This window comes from Hemiscyllium ocellatum, chromosome 10, assembly GCF_020745735.1.
Source record: "Hemiscyllium ocellatum isolate sHemOce1 chromosome 10, sHemOce1.pat.X.cur, whole genome shotgun sequence".
Taxonomy (NCBI): Eukaryota; Metazoa; Chordata; class Chondrichthyes; order Orectolobiformes; family Hemiscylliidae; genus Hemiscyllium; species Hemiscyllium ocellatum.
The window spans coordinates 10,417,374-10,435,773 of record NC_083410.1 but is presented as its reverse complement, the minus strand read 5'-3'; the positions used below and the strand labels follow the sequence as shown (position 1 = coordinate 10,435,773).

Genomic DNA, 18,400 nt, shown 5'->3' with positions numbered 1-18,400 from the left:
GGTAGGACAAGTCATGAGGGTGGTGCTGAGCTGGAAGTTTGGAACTGGGGTGAGGTGGGGGAAGGGGAAGTGAGGCGTTCTTCCTCCAGGCGTCAGGTGGGGAGGGAGCGGTGGTGGAGGAGGCCCAGGACCTCCATGTCCTCAGCTGAGTGGGAGGGAGAGGTGAAATGTTGGGCCACGGGTGGTGTGGTTGATTGGTGTGGGTGTCCCGGAGATGTTCCCTAAAGCGCTCTGCTAGGAGGTGTTCAGTCTCCCCAATGTAGAGGAGACCGCATCGGGAGCAACGGATACAATAAATGATATTGGTGGATGTGCAGATAAAACTTTGATGGATGTGGAAGGCTCCTTTGGGGCCTTGGATAGAGGTGAGGGAGGAGGTGTGGGCGCAGGTTTTGAAATTCCTGCAGTGGCAGGGGAAGGTGCCAGGATGGGAGGGTGTTGGGGAGCATGGACCTGACCAGGTAGTCATGGAGGGAACGGTCTACGCGGAAGGCGGAAAGGTGTGGGGAGGGAAATATATCCCTGGTGGTGGGGCCCATTTGGAGGTGGTGGAAATGTTGTCGGATGATGTGGTTTATGCGAAGGTTGGTAGGGTGGAAGGTTTGGGGGGGTTGGTTCTGTCCTTGTTGGAGGGGTGGGGATTGAGGGCGGAGGGGCGGGATGTGGACGTGATGCGTTGGAGGGCATCTTTAACCACGTGGGAGGGGAAATTGCATGCCTTGTTTACCTGCCTGGTCCATTTTATACATACACATGTCCCATTTCTGGACATCCGTTTGACTGACAGCGGAGCAAACCAATGCGCTGGCGCAGCTCAAACCAGTCGGACAAGGAAGGTGAGGAGCTGACAGCGAAGTGATTTCAGCGAAATGGGGAAGGAAAATAGATGCTGTCGTATCTTCGGAGCGAAAGCGGATACGGCATATTGATCCATCAGGGTTTGGAACGTTGGCCTGGGGAAGGAACATTGATACATTGGGGTTTGGAACGTTGGCCCGGGGAAGGAACGTTAATACATTGGGGTTTGGAACGTTGGCCCGGGGAAGGAACATTGATACATTGGGGTTTGGAACATTGGCCCGGGGAAGGAACGCTAATACATTGGGGTTTGGAACGTTGGCCCGGGGAAGGGAGCCTGATCCATTCTCTTGCAGTGGTTATGGGAGGCGCCATTAGACACGCCTTCTCTGTGCACAGCGCGTAGGCGCTGCCTGCACTGTCCAGAGACGGGGAGGTGGAGAATCGCTGTGACGACGGGAATACACACAAATATACATTAATAGAGGCGGATAGGGATAAACAAGGGAAGCGGGGAGCCAGAGAAGCTTCAGCAAGGCGGATGAACCGAGGCCGGAGCTGCATTAGCCCCGGACCATGCCGAACCAGAAGAACGCCAAGGGCAGGAAAAACAAGCGCACCAACAGCAGCGGAGACGAGCAGGAGGCTGCGGCCGGAGCTGCCGCCTTGGCGGCCGGAGCAGCAGGATCGGCGGCCGGAGGCGCTGCTTTGGGCCAGTCGGAAACAGGCAATGATCACGGTGAGAGGGCAGAACCAGAATTTAACAATAAAACCCCTCTAAACCATTCCAAGTCCCGCAGGTCACAGCCTTGCAAAGCCTGTCGCTTTTCATTTTACAGCGGAGCAGGAAGCTTTTTTTTTGCAAAGTACTTTCAGTCTTGATGGAAAATATGCAAAGTGAGGCTTTTTTTTAAAAAGGAAAAGATGCAAATAACCTCTGATAACAGTGTTCCTGTTCCATCCGATATCACTGTGCTTAGGGGCCTCTGACAGTGTTCAGTATTTAAATTGGTTAGTGATTTGTCTCTAACAAAAACACCATCCCGTCCACTCTCCTATTTATGCGATTGGGAGAGATTGGCCAATCAATCCACTGGGGAGAATGTCTATCTTAACCAGTTATAAGTATTTCCTCTTTAACCCACTTCTTGCCAGTAAGATCTAAGGGGAAAAAGAAAGACTTTTCTTTCTGCCCTGAAGGCGGGATTTCTATTGGGATGAGCCAGAATACCCTCTGGATGATCGGACGAGCTGTTCCACAACGGGAGGCGGCAACATGTGTGACAGCCAAACTGTGCAGACAGGAGAGTTCATGGAGTACGAGGAACACTGTCCCAGTAACACTCCTGTTTTTCTAAATTGGGGAAAGTAATAGTGGCGAGCATACTGCTTATTCTTGCTTTGGGGCTGGGGTAAGATCAGCAACTTGTGGGTTACAAACTTTCCTGAGCCCCTGTAGATGGTTCAGATGAACTAAAAGACCCATGAGTGGACAGCCTTTTCGCTCAGCCGGTAGAGTAGCTGCCATTGTTGAATACAGCGGGGAAGAAGATTTGCATTTACATAGCGTCTTTCACAACTTTCAGTCTGCCCCAAAATGCTTTGCAGACATTGGAGATTCTGTGCGGGCAAATCAACAACAATAAGGTTTTGTGGGGACTTGAGAGGCGAGGTACTGGAAGAAACATTGAATTTTTACAGTACAGAAGGAGGCCATTCGATCCGTCATGTCTGTACCAGCTATTCAGCTAGTCCTGTTCTCCATTGCCCTCTAAATTCATTGGTTTTAACTATGAACCCAGCTCTCTTTTGAAACCTCCTATGGAATCCACCTCCACCACTCTCCCAGGCAGCGCATTTCAAATCCCAGCAACTTTCTGAGTAAAGAGGTTTCTCCTCATCTCCCTCCGAGCTCTCTTGCTGCCAATGACCCCGAGTTACTGACATAGCAACTAGTGGGAACAGAATATCTTCTTTACCTGTCAATATTGTTCACGTTTTTCTCCTGTGGGAAGTTTAATACCAAGGAGGACAGTGTCAGAACACGGGTGGGGGAGGGAACAGCATTTAAATTGGAGATTGGAATTTTTTTTCTCTCATAGGGTAGTTGGTCTTTAGAATTGTTGTCTGCAGAGAGCAGGGGACTGTGTATATATTCAAGGATCAGAGATTGTTTGACTGACCGAGGGAGTTGAGGGTAACGGGACACAGGTGGGACAAGGGCAGTAAATACGCGAGATCACCCCCCCCATCTGCAAGTCCCACTCCAAGCCACTCTCCATCCTGACTTGGAAATATATCACTGCCGCTGAGTCAAAATTCTGGAATTCCCTCCCTAATGGCATTGTGGGTCAACCCGCAGCAGGTGGACTGCAGGGGTTCAAGAAGGCAACTAGGGACAGGCCATAAATGTTTGCCCAGCCAGCAACACCCACATGCTCCAAATGAATCAACAAATTTTAAAAAAGTGAAGTTTAGGCCGAAACCAAATCTTATTGAATGGCAGAGTGGGCTTTGGGGGGCTGAATGGCCTCATAAATAGCATCTCTAAAGTGGTTTATAAAGATCTAAGATATTTAATAACTTCAGAATTCGTTACCAAGCCAAGTAAGGTGCCAGTAGGTGCAGGAGTAGGCCATTCAGCCCTTTGAGCCAGCACCACCATTCATTATGATCATGGCTGATCATCCACAATCAGTATCCTGTTCCTGCCTTATCTCCATAACCCTTGGTTCCACTATCTTTAAGAGCTCTATCCATCTCTTGATCCAGAGACTTGGCGTCCACTGCCTTCTGGGGAAGAGCATTCCGTATATCCACCACAAGTGACTGAGAGCTTTGTCGAAGAGGTTGGTTTTAAGGAGCAGGTTAAAGGAGATAAGAGAAGCTGCGATTGTTCACTGGGGAAAACCTCATAAGTGTATAAAAATGGGTGGTCTCGATTAGAGTGGTCAAGAGGTGCATTGTGATGAAGCACATGGTCAACCGGACGTAGCTGGGGTGGGGGAGGTGTTGGCGGAAGAGAGGGAGGGGTTTTGAGTGATATATTTGGGTGTGATTTGAGGGAAAATATTTTTACCCAGAGGGTAGTGATAGTCTAGTACTCACTGTCTAAGAGGGTGGTAGCAATCTGTGCATTCAATGGGCCCTAGCCTACGCTGTTACAGACCGAGGAACTGGAAAGAGAGATTAGACTGGATGGCTCCTTGTCAGCCAGCACAGATAAGATGTTGTGATTCTGTTCGCCGAGCTGGGAGTTTTTGTTGCAAACGTTTCGTCCCCTTTCTAGGTGACAGCTTCAGTGCTTGGGAGCCTCCTGTGAAGCGCTTCTGTGCTGATTCCTCCGGCCTAGACCCTATATACAGGCCACTGCAACGGACAGCAACTGACAACCGGAGGCGGCAGATTCAAACCACTATAAATGCCGGAGGAATCAGCACAGGAGCGCTTCACAGGAGGCTCCCAAGCACTGAAGATGTCACCTAGAAAGGGGACGAAACGTTTGCAACAAAAACTCCCAGCTCGGCGAACAGAACCACAACAACGAGCACCCGAGCTACAAATCTTATCACTAACTTTGAACAGATAAGATGGGCCAAATGGTCTCCTTCCCAGTTGTAAACGTCTGAGTTTGAGACTCAGCTTAGTTGTGAGGGAAGTTGAGTACAGAAGCAGGAAGGTTGTGTTTGGCTTATACAGGACCCTGGTGTGACTGCATCCGAAGTACTGTGTAGGGAATTGGTCATTTTAGTAAAGGAAGGATCTGAATGCATTAGAAACAGTTCAGAGGTTTTAACAGATGAACAACTGGACTGGGTGGATTGTGCTATGAAGAAAGGTTAGCTTATACCTGTGGAGTGAAGAAGTGTCATACGTAATTTGATTGAAACATACAAGATCCTGAGGGCACTTGACAGTGTCTGTGTGACAAGGATGTTTTCTATTGTTGGAGAATATAGAATGGTGGGGTGGGGTGGGGGGCGGAAGTCACTGTTTAAAATTACGTGGGAACTCATTTAAAGCATGAACTTTCTTTTTCTCAGAGGGTGATCAGTCTGAGGCAGGGAAAGCAGAGTCCTTGAATATCTAAAGCAGAGGTGGATTCTTGGTAAAATGTGAGGTCTGCAGATGCTGGAGATCACAGTTGAAAATGTGTTGTTGGTTAAAGCACAGCAGGTCAGGCAGCATCCAAGGAACAGGAAATTCGACGTTTCAGGCATAAGCCCTTCAGGGCCTGAAACATCGAATTTCCTATTCCTTGGGTGCTGCCTAACCTGCTGTGCTTTAACCAGCAACACATTTTCAGCTGTGGATTCTTGGTGAGCAGGGTTGGGTGAAGGACTATAGGGTCAGGGGTCATAGTGCAGAAATATGGAGTAATCAGATCAGACGTGGTTGGTCTAATGGCTGAGTGGCCTATTCCTGCTCCAAATTTGGATGCGTGTATGGCTGCTGTATTATACGAATAGGTCACAATTGCTGAGATCCACCTGGAAAACTTTCGGAATGCTTTGCTGCTGCTTCCGGGAGCTGCTCCGTCAGTGTGGTACCCCTCAGCTACGTTTCTGCTTGTGTTCGAATCCAGTAGTGAGCAGCTGTGGGGGAGATGGGAATGGGGCTGTCGGACTTCCCGACTATGGGAAGAGCTTTGAGTTGGACGAGGGACAGTGTCCGTGGACTGACTGTCAGACGTCTTTTCTGATCTCCTTTCAAGTTTCATGACATCCTTCCTGTAACAGGGAGACCAGGATTGAATGCTGTATTCCAAAAGTGGTCTAACCAACTGATTGAGCCACGCACACATTTACACTGAGGTAATAAAAATATAATTCTAATAATTGGACAGAATAATATTTGAGGTATAAAAATACTTGCCTGGTTTATTGAGGGTGCTGGTTAAGGGAAAGTTTGCTGTTCTTTAGCTCCTTGAACCCCGATGCGTGCACTTTTATAGTGCGTTGTTCTATAATGGGGCATCCCCACTTTCCCTGATGTGGATCCAGTAATGAGTTCTTGTCTGTTGTTGTTCCCACAGAGGCTCCGTGCGCCTCGCCGCTGGTGTGCAGCTTTGGCAGGCCGGTGGAGTTGGAGAAGGACGATTACCAGCGCGTGGTCTGCAACAACGAGCACTGCCCGTTCGGCAACTGGATGCACCTGCAGTGCTTCTACGAGTGGGAGAGCAGCATCCTGGTGCAGTTCAACTGCATCGGCCGCGCCCGCAGCTGGAACGAGAAGCAGTGCCGTCAGAACATGTGGACTAAGAAGGGCTACGACCTGGCGTTCCGCTTCTGCTCCTGCCGCTGCGGCCAGGGCCACTTGAAGAAGGACGTGGACTGGTACCAGGCCCGGCGGAGGCAGGACGACAAGAAGAAGAAGGTGGGCGCCAAGGCTGGCGAGCCGCTGCCCGAGGAGGGCAAGAAGTGCAAGCTCAATCGGGCACCCCGCTCCCACGACGCCCAGCGGCGGCACTCCACCGATCGGCAGAACTCTCAGGAGAAGGGGGCGGCTGGCGTCCAGGCCCCCAGCCACAAGGAGCACTTCAGGTCGCCGTGCGGCTCCCCCCCTGAGCCGTCCCCTCCACCCTCAGCTCACCCCTACCTCTCCTTCTCCGCTGGCGGGCCCCGCGGCTCCCGGCACCTGGGCGAGTTCCTCAAGACGGCGCTTCACGGGGAGCCATGCCGCAAGCTGATGCCCAGCGGGGGCGGACGTTACGGCCAGTCGGAGTTGGGTGCCGCGGCTCCCCGCCTGGGCGCCCTGGACTCTCCGGTGCAGTTCCTGCGCCGCCTGGACCTCTCCGAGCTGCTCACCCACGTGCCCAAGCACAAGATGAACACGTACCACGTTCGCATGGAGGACGATGCCCAGGTTGGCCAGGGTGAGGAGCTGAGAAAGTTTATCCTGGCTGCGCTCAGCGCCAGTCAGAGGAACGTGGTGAACTGCGCGCTGTGCCACAAGGTTCTGCCGGTCTTTGAACTCTTCCCACTGGTGGACGGCACTCTGTTTCTCAGCCCTTCCAGACACGACGAGATTGAGTATGACGTCCCTTGTCACCTCCAAGGTAGGTGACAGCGGCCCATTCAGTTCAGCGCTTCCTTTGTGCACAGCCTTCTATTGCAACAAACACAGAAGTTGCTGGAGAAACTCAGCAGGTCTGGCAGCATCTGTGGAGTGCGGCGAGGTGGCTCAGTGGTTAGCACTGCTGCCTCACAGCACCAGAGTCCCAGGTTTGATTCCAGCCTCTGGCTACTGTCTGTGTGGAGTTTGCACATTCTCCCCGTGTATGCCTGGGTTTCCTCCCACATTCCAAAGACATGCAGGTCAGGTGAATTGGCCGTGCTAAATTGCCTGTAGTGTTAGTTGCATTACTCAGAAGGAAATGGGTCTGGGTGGGTTACTCTTTGGAGGGCTGGTGTGGACCTTTTGGACCGAAGGGCCTGTTTCCACACTGTAGGGAATCTAATCCAATCAGAAAAGCAGTGAAGGGTCCAGTGACCCTTCTTCAGAACAGAGAGTGTGGTGCTGAACACGCATACCTGGTCAGGCAGCATCCAAGGAGCAGAAGAATCAACATTTCGAGCATAAGCTCTTCATCAGTGTCTGCGTGGGTTTCCTCCGGGTGCTCCGGTTTCCTCCCACAGTTACAAAGATGTGCGGGTCAGGTGAATTGGCCATGCTAAATTGCCCATAGTGTTAGGTAAGGGGTAAATGTATGGGTGGGTTGCGCTTCGGCGGGTCGGTGTGGACTTGTTGGGCCGAAGGGCCTGTTTCCACACTGTAAGTCTAATCTAATCTAATCTAATCAGGAATGAGGCTTGCCTGTGCTCTGAAAGAGATCATGCCTGAAACATCGATTCTCCTGCTCCTCGGATGCTGCCTGACCTGTTGTGCTTTTCCAGCACCACACTCTCGACTCTGATCTCCAGCATCTGCAGTCCTCACTTTTCCCCCTTCTTCAGGACATCCAGACCTGGTCCCTGTTCAATGGGTTGTGTTTCAAAAAGAAATCCAGCAATAATTGTTAATACTCCATGTGTCAAAGAAGTTGTCTCTGTCCTGGATGTAGGTTTGCTCACTGAGCTGGAAGGTTAGTTTTCAGATGTTTCGTCACCATTCTAGGTAACACCTTCAGTGAGCCTCCGAATGAAGCACTGGTGGTGTAGTCCATTTTCTATTTATATATTTAAGTTTCCTTGGGTTGGTGGTGTCATTTTCTGTAGTGACATCATTTCCTATGCTGATGTCATTTCCTGTTCTTTTTCTAAGGGATGGTAAATGGGTCCAAGTCAATGTGTTTGTTGATAAATATATAAATAGAAAGCGGGCTACACCACCAGTGCTTCATTTGGAGACTCACTGAAGATGTTACCTAGTATGGTGACGAAACCTTTCAGCTCAGCGAACAAACCTACATCCAGAACCTCAACTTGAACTACAAATCTTCTCACAACATGCTAAATTATCTCTGACTTACACTTTAAAAAAATTAATTAATGGGATAGACTAACATTTATTACTCAATTTTAATTATCCAGAGGGCAGTTAAGAGTCAACTACCTTGGCTCTGGAGTGGCACATAGACCAGTCCAGGTAAGGATGGCAGTGTCCTTCCCTAATGGACATTAGTGAACCAAACAGGATTTTCTGACAGTCAGCAACAGATTCGTCAACTCCAGATTTTTATTGAATTCAAATACCACCACATGCCATTGCAGGATTTGAACCCAGTTGCCACACAATTACCTGGTTCTCTAGGTTAACAGTCCAGTGATAGTGCCACTGATCCATCATCTCTCAGTTGTGGTGAGTCTCTAACACATGATTGCTCCTTGTCGAAACCTCTCCCTCTCTCCAGTCCTCCATGCCGTCCCCCAAAAACATGAATGAGGTGATTATGATTAGATTAGATTCCCTACAGTGTGGAAACAGGCCCTTTGACCCACCAAGTCCACACTGACCCTCCGAAGAGGGACCCACCCAGACCCATTTTCCTCTGGCCAATTAACCTGGCCTGCACATCGTTGTGACTGTGGGAGGAAACCGGAATACCCAGAGGAAATCCATGCAGACGCGGGGAGAATGTGCAAACTCCACACAGACAGTCACCCGAGGCTGGAATCGAACCTGGGACCCTGGTGCTGTGAGGCAGCAGTGCTAGCCACTGTGCCGCCCCTATGGAGCTGCTTCATCACGAGAGTTGAGACGATCTGATCAGTTAATGTTCCAGACTCTGAAGAAGTGTCACTGGAAACGTTAGCTCTGCTTTCTCTGATGTTGCCAGACTTGCTGAGTTCCTCAAGCAATTTCTGCTTTATTTTTTGGTCTGCGATTTCCAGCATGTGCAGTTCTTTGTGTTTTGTTTATTCAACAGTTTCTGTTGATCTAGCATCTTTTAATACAATAAAGTGTTCCAAAGTGTTTCACACAATCACCTTAAGCAAAATATAACAGTGAGCCACACAAAGTGATTTTTGTTTCATTCATGGAGTTTGTGTATTACTGCCCCATCCCTAATTGCCTACAGGAGGTGGTGTTGAGCTGCCTTCATGTACTGTTGTAGTCATGGTCACTCATGTTCCTCATGAGGCGGGGGGATTTCCAGGCGAAGGTAGAGGACTGCAGATGCTGGAGATCAGAGTCGAGAGTGCGTGTCACTGGAAAAACACAGCAGGTCAGGCAGCATCTGAGGAGCAGCAGAGTCGACCTTTTGGGCAAAAGCCCTTCATTAGGGAACCAGGGTTTTCACACCGTGAAAGTGAAGAAATTGGAGTATATTTCCAAGTCAGGACAGGGAGTGGCTCAGCTGGGAATTTGCTGACGGTGGTGGTCCCATGTATCTGCTGCCCTTATCCTTCTGGATGGAAGTGGTCGCGAGTTTGGAAGGTGCCGTCTGAGGACCCTTGGTGAATTTCCCCATGCTCCTTGTAGATAGTACATTGTTCTGCTACTGAGTGCCGGTGGTGGGGAGATGCTTGTGGATGTGGTGTCAATCAAGCGGGCTGCTTTGTCCTGAATGGAATCGAACTTGAGTGTTGGGGCTGCACCCATCCAGGCAAGTGGGGAGTATTCCATCATATTCATGACCTTTGCCTCCTAGTTGGTGGACAGGCTTTGGGGAGTCAGGAAGTGAGATATTTGCTGCATTATTCCCAGCCTCTGACCTGCTCTTGTAGTTACTGTATTTGGACAGCTGGCATGAAACAGGGAGAGCTGAAAATGTGTTGCTGGAAAAGCGCAGCAGGTCAGGCAGCATCCAAGGAACAGGAGATTCGACGTTTCGGGCATAAACCCTTCTTCAGGAATGGGCTTATGCCCAAAACGTCGAATCTCCTGCTCCTTGGATGCTGCCTGACCTGCTGCGCTTTTCCAGCAACACATTTTCAGCTCTGATCTCCAGCATCTGCAGACCTCACTTTCTCCATGAAACAGGGAGACTTCTATACAGAGAAGGGGTACAGACGTGTAGCTGTACTGGAACAGCTTGGCTAAGGCTGCACATAATTCTGGAGCACAAGTATTCACCAGCTGGGCTGGTGTCAGGATCCATAACATTTGTGGTGTCCAGTGTTTTTGGCCATTTCTTGATGTCATGTTGTATGAATTGAGTTATAGGACAAATATTCCGACAAACAGAGTCAGAGAGCTGTGCAGCACAGAAACAGACCCCTCGGTCCAACTCATCCACACCGACCAGATATCCTAAATTAATCCAGTCCCATTTCCCAGCGTTTGGCCCATATCCCTCTAAACCCTTCCTATTAATTAGTCCATCCAAATACCTTTTAAGTGTTGTTAGTATACCAGCCCCCCCACTTCCTCTGGCAGCTCATTCCATACACGCACCACCCTCTGTATGAAAAGGTTGCCACTCGGGTCCCTTTTAAATCTTTCCCCTCTCACCCTAAACCTATACCCTCTAGTTTCAGACTCCCCTATGGTCAAAGAGGATGGTTTCATGCATTTTAAAGGGGATAAAGAAGGGGACTGTATTCCAGAACTGTTTCAGAGCTTAGGGCTCAAGCCTTAAATATGGGTCGTTCTAGAGACCAGAATGGGTGGCACGGTGGCTCAGTGGTTAGCACTGCTGCCTCACAGCGCCAGTGACCCCGGTTCGATTCCCGCCTCGGGTGACTGTCTGTCTGTGTGGAGTTTGCACGTTCTCCTCGTGTCTGCGTGGATTTCCTCTGGATTCTCCAGTTTTCTCCCACAGTACGTAGATGTGCAGGTCAGGCGAATTGGCCAGGCTAAATTGCCCACAGTGTTAGGTGCATTAGTCAGGGGTAAAAACAGGGTAGAGGAATGGGTCTGGGTGGGTTACTCTTCGGCGGGTCGGTGTGGACTTGTTGGGCCGAAGGGCCTGTTTCCACACTGTAGGGAATCTAATCTAATCAAACAAATTGGAGGAAATGAAGAGATCTGAAGCTGGAACAGATTACACAGCCAGGGAGGGGTTGAGGCCATGGAAGGATGCGAAAACCAGGAGGAAATCTTGAAATTTGAGGCATTGCTGGACCAGAAGCCAATATGGTTGAGTGGACGGAGAAGTCACTGCACTGTTGCAATGAAACTGCAGTGTTTAACTCCACTTCCCCACAGCATTCACTGCTCCTACTTCCTCACTGTTACTGAAACTGATTATAAGCAAATCCGAGTTGACATGGTTAAGTTTGGGGATTAATCATTTAATGATTAACTGTTCAAATTCCTCACCCCGGCGGAACTTTTTCAGAAATGAACAAAAGCTGACCTCAAAATGTCTGGGGAATAGTTGATTGTCATAAAATCTGAATGAAACCTGGTGTTTGCACCAGTCTGCTAAAGTGTGGCTGCAGTTCAAGAACATTTGGCTTTTAGTAGGATCCTGACCACAGTGTCAGAATGAAGATTTGCCTGTTCAGTTCTGAAGTGAAGAGGAATTTTCCCCTACAGAGGCATTTGGAACACCTTTGGAACTCTATCTCCAAACAGTTGTAGAGGTTCAGTCACTGAATATAGCCACACGGGAGGTTGGCTGAAAGTTTTGTGCTTTAATGGATCTGGGAGACAGAACAGGAATGTGTTACCGATATGGAAGTGTGGCCATTATTATTATCTCCATCTGAGCCAAGATGAGGGTTCAAATGGTTTGGTTCAGCTCGGATTTCTGACATTAGAGTCATAGAGATCTATAGCACAGAAATTGGCCCTTCAGCCCATTATATCCTTACTGGTCAAAAACAGCCAGCTAACTATTGTAATCCCATTTTCCAACACTTGGCCTATAGCCTTGTATAGTTCTTGTGAAGAGTCACTAACTCTAAACTTTCACTGTTTTCTTCTCTCAGGTCCTGCCAGACCTATTGAGTTTCTCCAGCAATTTCTGTTTTGGTTTCAGCTCTCCAACATCGGCAGTTCTTTGGCTGTCCAGTCTCACTCCGTAACTGAAACCTTCCAACCTAGGCAACATCCTGGTAAATCGCTTCCGCACCCTCTCCAGTGCCATCACATCCCTCCTATAACGTGGATTCCAGGACTGCAAGCAGCACTGTAGCTGTGGACTAACCAATGTTTTATTGAGTTCCAGCATCACCTCCCTGCTCTTACACTCTGTGTCGTGTTAATGACTCTCTGAAGTCATCAAGGCAGTCAATCTGTTTGTTGAATTCTCCACCACTTGCCCCGTGCAGTGAGGAATGAGCAGTATATGCAACTCTGCCTGGAGGCCATTCTCCTTAAGGGATTGACAGCTAGGTATCACTCTCTGACATCAGCAGCACACTGCAGCTGGTTACCTGGCCATTTGTAATGTGTACCATATCCTGATTTCGTTTTCAATTTAGCCAGTGAGTAACACAGTGTATATATTGAAGTCACTTATTGGGATTCTGTATCAGTGGTTTGTGCACGGTGGCTCAGTGGTTAGCATTGCTGCCTCACAGCGTCAGGGGCCTGGGTTTGATTCTAACCTCGGGCGACTATCTGTGTGGAGTTTGCTCATTCTCCCCGTGTTTGTGAGGGTTTCCGTTGGGTGCTCCAGTTTCCTCCCCCAGTCTGAAGATGTACAGGTAAGGTGGGTTGGCCATGCTGAACTGCCCCAGAGTACCCAGGGATATGCAGGCTAGATGGATTAGCCATAGTAAATTGCCATAATGTCCAATGATGTGTAGGGCTAGCTGTGGTAAGTGTGGAGTTACAGAGATACGGGGTTGGTGGATTTCTGGTCTGGGTGGGATACATTTTGGAAGGTTGGTGTGGACTCAGTGGGCTGAATGGCCTCTTCTGTACTGCAGGGGTGCTATGATTCTCTGATAGCAGAGCGCAGGAAGTGACTGATGGACAAAGCAGCTTGGTAGGGATTAAACAGCATCTTTTGGACTGAAAAGTATTGCTTGTTTCCACCAGTGTAATTTGTTTCATACTGTCTGGGTGGAATGAATGGGAGGTGAACTCTGATTCTTACTAATGATGATTAATCTGCATTCATATAGCACCTTCAGTACAGTCAAATATCCCAAAGGCTCGGTGCAAGAGTGTTGGAATACAACATTTGACACTGAACCTCAAAAGAAGAGATGAGTACAGATTCTCAAACAGAATTTCCTTAGAGGAGAGGGAGAGAAAGGATATTTTAATTGAGGAAATTCCACGACATAAGACAGACTTAGCTGAATGTGCAATTGTCAACAGTGGAGCGATGGAAATTGGGGATAGACAGATGTCGAGATTTGAAGGAGCACCGATGTCTTTGGGAGATGCGTGTTGCTGGGCTGGAAGAGTTTATTTCCTTAGTCCTTTGCGTGCAGATCGTTGGATCCATCTGCGTTGCCTATTCCAGGAGAAGTCCCCAGTGGCGTTTGATACACTTGCCTTGCACTGTTGGCCATGGGCGGGGAGTGTTGAGCTGGAAGAGGTCTTGCAGGCCACCGCACTTGAGAATTAATTCCGCTCCATTCTGGGGCTGGAAGACCCGGGAGCTCTCAGCCCCGCGTCCTAATGTCTGGCTACAGCAGGAGTTCCTTACCGCCTGAGTGAGTCTCTACATTTGGCAGCTGTCACTGGAATAGTCCACTTTCTCCAGACATTTAATCAAAGCCCTGCCATGAGCTTAGGAGGGGGAGGGGGTAGGGTGTTATGATAGGTGACTGTTCTGCTGCAGAGTCCAAGCAAGGTGAGTTTCTGGTATTGTGGTGACATGATTTTGTGCACAGAACTGACAGTGTATTTAGCATTGTAAAATTCCTCCTGTGGTGAATATGATGGCTTCCTTGGAACTCCTTGAATGTTTGATACTCTCCCGGGAGATTACCTATGGATATTGACCCTTTGCCGGGCCATACCTTTGAATACTGACGCTGTCACGGGGGATTACCTGAGGATGTTGACACACTCTGTCTCGGGGTTACCTCTGGATGTTGATTCTGTCTCTGTCTCTGTCTCTCTCTGTCTCTGTGTGTGTCTCTCTCTCTCTCTCTCTCTCTCTCTGTCTCTCTCTGTCTGTCTGTCTGTCTCGGGGTTACCTCTGGATGTTGATTCTCTCTGTCTGTCTGTCTGTCTGTCTGTCTCTCTCTCTCTCTCTCTCTCTCTCTCTGTCTCGGGGTTACCTCTGGATGTTGACTCTCTCTCTCTTTCTCTCAGGGTTGCCTGTGGGTACCTTGCTCCTGTGTCATGAAGCATCAATTAACCATAAAGCCATGATTAGATACTAACCCACACAGTTTAAAAAAAATGCAGACAAAATGTTGTGCATGCATAGAGCTCTGAGCTATTTAGGAACCTGTAAAATGCCAGATAAGCATTTTGTGGTGTGTATTCTTTGTCAGACTGTCCTCTCGTTCACTCTCACTTGGCACTCCCTCAGTTCTTTAAGTGATTCGATGTTCTTTCTCTTAGCTATCTGCACCCAGTTTAAATTCTAGCTGAAACATGACACCATATTGCTCCAGACTATGTTTAAAAAAAGAAAGTGTTTAATAAGAAGCAGAAAGCAATGGTGAATGGATATTTTATGGAATCCTGGAGGGGGAGGGATGAGAATGGTGGATTGTTATTCAAACCATCATTACGGGCGCAACAGCTTGACAATGCTATGTTGCCCTCGATTCTTATTTACATCCTTTGAGACATGTCATTATCAGAGACCTCCTCTCTGGGATATCACATGGGAATGGCAATGAATACCAGAATCCTACTGACCTGGTGACCTTGTGGACTGTCACTGGTATTTTGGGGACGTTCGAGCTTTCAGTCCTGGTGGTCCTGGAGGGGATGGTGCTACTACAAGTTAGTCTATGCTCCTTGGATTAGAGACAGGGTCAGAGGCTTCAGTCCTCCAAACTTCACCATCCAACAGTGCACACTTCGATTTTAGCTAGAATGTGTGGCTGTGTATCTCCATTCCATTGAGTATCTGCTCATCTTTCCTGTGAGGATTGTGTATGGATAATGTTGACTTGAGTGAAGTTCCGTTGAGAATGGTGAGTGGGATGGGAGTGGTATTGAGTGGGAAGAAGAGTTAAGACTGTTCTGTAGTGCTGAGTGTTAATGCCTTTCAGAGAGAACCAACCAGACAGACGTTGATACAAGTCTTGCTTTGTTATTCGTTGATGTTGGAGCTGGTGAACTTGAACAGAAACCTGTTGCCTGTGCATCACCAAGAAACTGTTGTAGATGATCAAAATCGTGACGGGATGTAAGATGAAACTGGCAGGAGGGTCTGTATCTGGAGGATACAGGTTGAAGAACCCCAGAGAGGAGATGCATCTTTATTTTTGATGCAGTGAATTGTTGGGGTGTGCTCCCTGAGTGGGCGATGGAAGCCGATCCAATGACCACTCTGACAAAGGAATTGTATAAAAAGGATCTGCAAAGCTGTAGGGAAAGGGTGGAGGGGAGCAGGGCTCATAGGATAGCTGTTTCAGAGAGTGATTAATGAGAGTTTTCATATTATCTTATTGACCAGAATCTCCTTTTCACTGGGTCGTAAAACATTTCAAGCGTAGGAGGAGGTCAATCGGCCCATCGTGTGCTGGCTGCCCGTCCCTGCAATCCTTCTCTCTGCCCTTTCCTTGTAGCCTGCAGATTTCTTTCCTGTCCAGACAATTATCTGGTAGTCTTGAAAACCAGCCTTGGATCTTCCTTCAGGCAGCGCATTCCCCCGTTGAATCATTTACTGTCTTTAAAAGGATAGTGCTTTCTTATGTTGCCTTTTTGTGGTTTTTCCATTCACAGACACAGTCATGATGGGCTGAATGGCCTTCTTGGGCCATTCTGTGATTCATCATGAGCTGGCACCCTCAGACTCTCGTTGTTTCTATCAATGGCAAGAGTTTCTCTCTAGTCTCCTCTGTTCATCTATCTACTCATTCTAACCTTCTCTAAGGAGAACAACCTTGGGAACTATTGAAGACCTTTGCCCCATGACCATCCTTATTCACTGTTTCTGGACCATCCCTACACCTTCCCATGTGCTAACAAGAGTTGGGCGCAGTGCTCCATTTGGAGCTGAGGCAACGCATTATTGTAAAGGTTCATGATAATCTCTCCTTGCTTTTGTCCTCTGTGCCTGCATAATGGGGTAACCCTCCTGTGATTGGTTCGGGTAGTGAATGAACAGTGAGGTCGTCCATCTTGAGTGAATTGTGTTGGCCCTGGAGCTGAAACGATAAACCATTCAGTGCCACCCTTCCATTTTCTTCAATGACCCAACGCTTCTGTTTAAATCCTGCTGCTAAACATTGTCCGTTTATGCAGAGCTGCGCCATGGACCATTATTGGGCATGGTATCCCATGAATCTGTAGCCCTAGCAGCTGGTTAATGCTGAACTTGGCATGGACCATCCACCTTTCCCATGAGGGCAGGGTCACTTTACCCCAAATGCCACAGGTTACGTTTGGTTTGCCACCAGGACAAATGCTCTTGCTTTGTAGAGGTTTCACCGACCTGTTACAGAATTATCAAGCATTCTAGAAAGTAGAAGTAGGCCATTCGGCCCATTGAACCTGCTCTGCCAGTTAGTATGGTCGTAGCTGTCCCTCCAACTCAGTACCTGGCTCATGCTTTTTTCCCACACCCTTTGATCCCATTAGCCCTAAGCACTATATCTAACTCCTTGAAAGCAACCAATATTTTTGCCTGAATCACTTCCTGAGGTAGAGAATTCCACAGGTCAACACTCTGAGTGAAGACGTTTCTCCTTGGCCCTCAAGGACAAAGAGGAGGTGATGGCTTGATGGTGTTATTGCTAGATTATTAATCCAGAAACTCAACTAATGTTCTGGGGACCTGGGTTCGAATCTTGTCAGTGTAGATGGTGGACTTTGAATTCAATTTTTTTTAAAAATCTGGAATTAAGAATCTACTGATGACCATGAATCCATTGCCAATTGTCAGGAAAAACCCATCTGGCTCACCAATCTCTTTCAGAAAAGGAAATCTGCCTTTGTCACCTGGTCTGGCCTAAACGCAACCAACAATGTGGCTGACTCTCAATTTCCCTCTGAAATGGTGTAGCAAGTCAATCAGTTGTACCAATCACTACGAAGCCCCAACCAATGACGGGCAATAAAGCTGGCCAGCCAGCGACTCCTACATTTCACAAATGATTTTTTTTTTAAAAAATGGCCTACCCCATATCTTTACACTGTGGCCCCTGGTTCTGGACTCCCTCATTGGGGATATCCTTCCTGTGTTTACGCTGTCTGATCCTGTTAGTGGTTTCTGTGTGATTTCCCTTACTCCCCAGTGAATATAGTCCTGACCGATTCAGCCCCTCTTCATTTATCAGTCCTGCCATCCCATGAATCACTGTGATAAATCTTTTTTGCACTTCCTCCATGGCTAGAACATCCTTACACAGCACATAAATGGCCATTCGACCCACTCTAGTGATTCTAGCTCTTTGGAAATGCGATCCGGTGAATTTTCCACATTCTCCCACCTCACATCATAGGCTTTCTCCAAATCCTTGCATTCCCCCTCCGCACCCCCTTCTCCACATGTATTTGATTTCCTATCAAATGTTAGCCTTGAAACAGCTTCCATCACCATTTCAGGCAGCGTATTCAGGATTGGAATTATTATGGGCACCAGATACTGTTTGATGTTGACACAGTGCCACTTTCATTTGATGTTGAGCAAGTGTTTAAATATAACCTACACATCAGCTCTTGAGATGAGGGATAATCACAGGATTGTAGGGTTTTACATTGTCATTGACGGGGCGTGGGGAGTTTAGTGAATGGTTGGTTTGCGGTTAATACTAGTGCTGTCTCATCCAGTTAAATATTAACTTATACTGCTATCCAGACCTTTACAATCCTACTTCTAACTTATTTGTTCATAGGAGGTGGGCATCATTTGTTGCCCATCCTTAATTGCCTGGCCATTTCAGAGGACAGTTAAGAGTAAGCCCGTATGGTGTGGGTATAGAGTCACATGTAGGCTAAACTGGGTAAGGGCAGCAGACTTCCTCCCATCAATGAACTAGATGGGACTTCACCACCATTGAGGTTAGTTTCCTGGTCACTATCACTGAAATCAGCCATCGCTTCCAAATGTGTTAGTTGATTTTAAATTCCCTCAGTGCCGTGGTGGGATTTGAACCTGTGTTACTAGTCCTGAGACATT

The 18,400-nt window shown here is 48.1% G+C and overlaps 1 protein-coding gene across 1 annotated transcript in view; it reads left to right on the top strand.

The window, feature by feature from the left end:
- The first annotated feature begins 836 nt into the window (after positions 1 to 836).
- Positions 837 to 18,400, top strand: part of heca (hdc homolog, cell cycle regulator) — a 36,702-nt gene continuing 19,138 nt past the window's right edge. The window contains exons 1-2 of the mRNA XM_060831230.1: positions 837 to 1,537; positions 5,834 to 6,856. Of these exons, the coding sequence (XP_060687213.1) occupies positions 1,375 to 1,537; positions 5,834 to 6,856 (1,186 nt within the window). The 5' untranslated portion in view covers positions 837 to 1,374. The remainder of the gene's footprint in view (positions 1,538 to 5,833; positions 6,857 to 18,400) is intronic.